The sequence below is a fragment of the Vanessa atalanta genome, chromosome 4, assembly GCF_905147765.1.
Source record: "Vanessa atalanta chromosome 4, ilVanAtal1.2, whole genome shotgun sequence".
Taxonomy (NCBI): Eukaryota; Metazoa; Arthropoda; class Insecta; order Lepidoptera; family Nymphalidae; genus Vanessa; species Vanessa atalanta.
Genome location: NC_061874.1, coordinates 4,082,752 through 4,088,751, shown reverse-complemented (window position 1 = coordinate 4,088,751; position 6,000 = coordinate 4,082,752). Strand labels below are relative to the sequence as shown.

Here is a 6,000-nt window from a genome sequence, read left to right as displayed (position 1 = left end):
TGTTTTAAGCGTACGAGTTGATTTAGTATTCGTGTAAAATTTTCATTACAACAAATGAAGTTAAATTAAATAAAGTTTTAAAATATATACATAAAATAAACGAGTACTGTGACATCATGTAAAAATGGTCTTTTTTTATTTGTGCGTGTATTATATATTTTTAAACTAAATTCAAAACTACAAAATAATGCTGAAAACGTATACTTTTGCGTTTAATTCGCGTCAGAGTTGTTCTTACGGTTCTTTTAGAAGAACGCCAAGATAAGCATATATTAGGTCCATCTTATTATATGCGAGCACTTACAAGACATTTAATAGAAGGTACTATGTCTGTAATCTTCATCCAAACCCATCCTTCCTCCAACAAAAACTGTACAATGTTTACAAATGGAATGTACTTTTAGAATATGGAATGTGTTTATTATTTCAAAAGCACATTTATTTTGTAGATAAGATTTATTTATATCAATAGGAAGGGAATAGTTCGTAAGGTTTCCTCTGGTGCGTACCGACTGTGTCATACTACAAATGTACTACAAATGTAACAGTAGAAAAAAACTTGGCTTTTCTTAAAAGATATGTAACAAAAGTTGTTGCTTATGACATTAGTTATGTAGTCTGCGGAGTTATTAGTATTTTACGCATAACCCTTTATTATGATGTATGTATTCATTTATTTAAGCTTATTGGTATATTTTATTAAAATATCAAAACAGTCAGAATGTTTTATTATTATTAGTAGTTATATTTTTTTTATTCCAAAATTACTTATCAAGTTACGTATCTAAATTAAATAAAGCCATAGCAGTAACATGAGTTCACACCCATTTCTTGAAAGACAAGCAGAACTTGGATACCTGTCTGCAAACTTCCCACTAACAAGAAAACGAAGGCAATTATCAGACGTCAGCGTTTCAATCAATTTAAAACTCGGTAACTCTCCTCAAACACGATTATCAACTTTCCTATACATTTCTTTAAACTTTAGTAGAATTGGTCAAAAACTAATTTATGTGTCTTTGCGGAATTCTAAGTGATTATCAGTTAAGCGAATGAATTACAAACTATCGGCTGCGTAGAATTAGTTCGGATAAGTATCTAGGCTGCCTTAGGGAGTTAGAATTAGGAAGTACATTTTTCAAAATTTTTTCTCCATTTCTTGTCGTAAAAATCTGAAAAAAATACCTCACTCAGTTCTCACTATTATAATTATAATTCCACTTTTAACTTACTTATATCTCCCGTTTTTGTCTGTTTTTAAGCTATTTTTAAGTTTTTCGTTTATATCTTTTTTATTATTGTTTCGATCTTTTTTCCGTGTTCGGCGCGATTGTGGGGCCCTCTGCTCTGCATCCGTTGACATCTCAATCTCCCGGATCGGCCTATCCGTTCGAGAGTTATCGGTCGAAAACCGAAAAATTGTGCCCTCCCACCCGCTCTGTAATATATATATAGAACAGGGAGGGTAAAAATCAACAAAAAATTTTTTATCGGCTTATCCGATAGCCCGGGCTCTGAGGATCAATAATGATGCCTTAGAGCCACCCTGGCCCAAGTACTTCCTGCGGGACGCCGCTTTAATCTGCAGCCTCAGGCAATTTTATGGACTCCGATATGGAGACAGCGTCGGACGCCTCGGTCCGGTTCGTCGACCATGACGATTCCGACTCGGACTCCGACTCGGCGAGACTCACTGCCGACCGCCGCGGCAACTCAAAGAACGGGCTCAGCCAAGCTAGGGCTGAACTAAAAAAGAAAGAGGAGGAAGACAGGGAGCTCGCCTTCGAGCGTACCCTGCGCAGCCGAGCCTTTAAAAAGGCGCCGGCTGCGGCGCCGGTGGTCAACGAGCCGACCCCCGCAATAAACATCGCAGACCCAGCCGACTTAAGCGCCGAGGAGCTCCGCGCGGAGGCTGGCCGAAATGCGGCCCAGATACGAGAGGTCGCTCTTAAATCCTCCAACTTAAAAGGAGGATTTATTAAAAAGCTAAAAGACGCAGCGACCTCTCTGGAGGGTGTGGTCGAGGCCCTCGCCTCTCGGACGGAGGCCGAGGAGAGCAGGAGGCTCCGGGCGGACAACAACCGCCTGCACAGGGAGGTTGAAAACCTCAAGGCGGAGCTAAAGGCCCACCGCCGTGAGTACGCGGAGATGCGTACCACGGTGGCAGCGGCGACCGAGGCGGCCAACACCCCGCGAGGCGCTCCTTCGATGGAGGAGCTCAAGGACTTCATCGTCAGGTCGATCGGCGCGGCGATGAAGGACCAATTGGCGGGCCTGGAGGAGCGCCTCCCTGCGAGGATGCAGCGACCTCCCTCCGCGGCAGATAAACCGCAAGAGGTGATGCCGTCTCACGCGTCGGCGGCCCGTCAGCCGGCGATTCCGAATAAGGCCAGGAAAACGGCCCCACCAGTGGCACAATCGCCGACCGCAGGCCCTCCATGTGCGACGGTAAGCGCCCCGGTTGCACCGGCGACGTCCCAGACACCACCGAACAAGGAAACGTCCTGGTCCACGGTGGTGAAGAAGGGCAGGAAGGGGAGCAAGACCACCCCTTCCGCCGACGCTACGGCCGCAAAGGCGCCGCCGAAGACGCCTCAGGTGGCCAAGCCGAAGTTGGCCACTCCGCGCACGGCTGCCATCGTGCTCACGCTGCAGCCGGCGGCTGAGGAAAAGGGCGTCACTTACGCTCAGGTCCTTGAGAGGGCGGAGCAAGGAGTGAAGCTCCAAGACCTCGGCATTTGCGGCGGCCTGAAAGTGAGACGGACTGCGACAGGGGCCAGGGTACTCGAGATACCGAGGGCCCAAGCGGAGCAGGCAGGGAAGCTGGCTGAGAAGCTCCGCACCGTGCTCGACGGGGTCGCCAATGTCGCACAGCCAGTGAAGAAGGCCGACCTGAAGGTGACGGGGCTCGACGACTCCGTCACCTTGGAGAAACTGGCCGCGGCGATCGCGCGCGCCGGTGACTGCTCCTCCGAGGCGGTGAAGTGCGGAGTGATGCAGCGCGGACCCGGCTATATGGGGATGGTCCGCGTCACCTGCCCCCTCACGGCAGCGAAGAAGCTGGCCGCTGCCGGTCGCCTCCTCGTCGGGTGGAGCTCGGCCAAGGTGGCCGTCGTGGAGCAGCGCCCTATGCGCTGCTACAAGTGTATGGGCCTGGGCCATACACGGGCGCTCTGCCCGTCGAAGGCGGAGAGGGGAGGCCTGTGCTACCGCTGTGGCTCGGACGGCCACAAGTCGGCGGAATGCACGGCCAAGATACGCTGCGCGGTCTGCGCGGAGGCCGGCAAGCCTTCTGGGCACCTGATGGGGGCCAGGGATTGCAACCCCCCCATCACGAAGGGTAAAGCGGTCCAAGGAACCAGGACCGCCCCGCGCGAGGAAAGCCGCCAGGCTACGGAGGAAGCTCAGAAGAATCAAGTATGCCAGCACACCTGAGCTTCCTACAATCGAACGTGAACCACTCCGCCGGAGCGCAGGACCTTCTGCTGCAGTCCATGGCGGAGTGGCAGGTAGACCTGGCGGTGGCCTGCGAGCCCTACTTCGTCCCTCCCCTACCTCACTGGCTGGGGGACTCGGACGACACCGTGGCGGTTCTCACGAGGAGCGGAACGGGCCCCCCCCTCTCACTCATCGAGAGGGGCTCGGGATACGTAGTGGTGGGGTGGGGGGAGTACGTCGTCGTCGGTACGTACTTCTCCCCTAACCGCAGCCTGGCTGAGTTCGAGACTTATCTCGGCTTACTCAGAGCTGCGGTGGCCAGGCAGTCGCCGAAACCGATACTGGTTCTCGGCGACTTAAACGCAAAGTCGCGTGCCTGGGGCAACCCCGCCACGAATCCGCGAGGGAGGGCCGTCCAGGTGTGGGCCCTGCTCTCCGACCTGTCCCTTCTCAACAGGGGGCAGGTTCACACCTGCGTGCGACATCAGGGGGGTTCCGTGGTGGACATTTCGTTCGCCACCCCTGTCGTTGCACGCAGAGTGGTCGACTGGAGAGTGGAGGAGGAGGTGGAGACTCTATCGGATCACCGGTACATCCGATTCGAGATCTTCACCTCTCGCAGGCCGGCGGAACCCCAGAGGGTGCCGACTACGCTGCCGAGGTGGTCTCTCGGCCAGGTCGATCGAGAGCTGGTCAAGGAGGCCGCCATCGTGCAGCGGTGGGGTTCCGCGGGGAGGACGGAGGGCGCCAGCGCAGAGGAGATGGCGGGCCGCATGCGCAGTTCGCTCAAGGAGGTCTGCGATGCGGCCATGCCTCGGACCCGGCGCAGGGTTCCGCGCCGGCACGTCTATTGGTGGTCGCCCGAAATCGCCGACCTTCGGGCGACGTGCTGCCGGGCGCGGAGGGCCTACGTCCGCTGTCGAAGGCGCAACGGCCTCGACACGGACCTGGAGGGACAGATGCTGGACGCTTATCGCCAGTTGAAAAAAGATCTGCAGCTGGCGATAAGCAAGGCCAAGGAGAAGGCCAGGGAGGAGCTTCTGGCGGGTCTCAATCGAGACCCGTGGGGGCGCCCGTACCGCGGCGTACGCGGAAAGTTCCGCACCCAAGGCGCCCCCGTCACTGAGACGCTGCCGCCGGAACTCCTCCTGCGCCTGGTCGGGGAACTCTTTCCCCATCCAGGCGAGCATGTCCCTCCGCAGATGGCCCCCCGCTCCGTGATCGAAGACGCAGTGGCTCCACCACTGATCACGGAGCGGGAGATGGAGATGGCCCTCGGCCGCTTGAGGGCCAAGAACACGGCGCCGGGTCCGGACGGGGTTCCAGGGCGTGTTCTGTGCGACGCCCTGGAATTCCTGGGTGCAAGGCTTCGGGAGCTGTTCGACGAGTGCCTGTGCAGCGGGCAGTTTCCGAAGCCTTGGAAGGAAGGAAAGTTGGTCCTGTTGCCGAAGGAAGGTCGGCCGATGGATTCCCCTTCGGCATACAGGCCAATAGTGCTGCTGAACGAGACGGGCAAACTCTTCGAGAAGGTCCTCGCAGCCCGTCTCGTTCAGCACCTCGAGGAGGTCGGTCCGGGTCTCTCAGAGGCTCAGTACGGGTTCAGGGCGGGCCGGTCGACGGTCGACGCCCTGGACGCCCTGAAGACTCGGACGACGGAAGCGGTGGCCCGGGGGCAAGTCGTCCTGGCGGTGTCGCTCGACGTGGCGAACGCTTTCAACAGTCTCCCTTTCGAGACGATACGGGAGGCACTCCGATACCATGGGGTGCCGACCTATCTCAGGAGGCTGCTGGAGGCGTACCTCCAGGACAGGGAGGTCCTCTGGGCGGGGGTCGATGGGAGGCTGGTCCGGCGTCGGGTAGGCTGCGGCGTTCCACAGGGGTCGGTTCTCGGCCCAATCCTGTGGAACGTCGGTTTCGACTGGCTCCTGCGAGCTCCCGTCCTTCCCGGGATGGGGGTGTTGTGCTACGCTGACGACACCCTCGTCACGGCGACTGGGCGGGACTTTCGGGAGGCGGCACGCCTCGCCGAGGTCGGAACGGCTCTCACCGTGGACCGTATGGGAATGCTGGGCTTGAGGGTCTCCATATCCAAAACGGAGGCCCTCCTGTTCCACGGTCCACGGCAAGGACCCCCACGAGGGGCGAGTATCACCGTCCGGGGGACGGTGATCAAGGTGCAGGCCCAGATGAAGTATCTGGGCCTCATCCTGGACGGTCGATGGAGCTTCGGGCAGCATTTTGTCCATCTCGGCCCGAGGCTCATCAACGCCGCCGCCGCTCTCGGCCGCCTCCTTCCGAATGTGGGGGGGCCGGGATCGCTATGCCGGCGTCTATATTCCGGCGTAGTGAGGTCGATGGCGCTGTACGGTGCCCCGATCTGGGTCGACGCCCTCACCGCTGACAACCGGGCCCTGCTGCGTAAGCCGCAGAGGGTCATAGCGGTGAGAGGCATCAGAGGGTACCGTACGGTGTCGTGGGCTGCGGCGACACTTCTCGCGGGCGATCCGCCCTGGGAGCTCCAGGCGGAGGTGCTCGCGGAAGTGTACCGGTTCCGGGTCGAGG

At 56.7% G+C, this 6,000-nt stretch overlaps 1 protein-coding gene across 1 annotated transcript in view; it reads left to right on the top strand.

Annotated features, from left to right (window-relative positions):
- Window positions 1-1,614: 1,614 nt before the first annotated feature.
- Window positions 1,615-6,000, top strand: part of LOC125077963 (translation initiation factor IF-2-like) — a 70,233-nt gene continuing 65,847 nt past the window's right edge. The window contains exon 1 of the mRNA XM_047690097.1: window positions 1,615-3,105. Within this exon, the coding sequence (XP_047546053.1) occupies window positions 1,615-3,105 (1,491 nt within the window). The remainder of the gene's footprint in view (window positions 3,106-6,000) is intronic.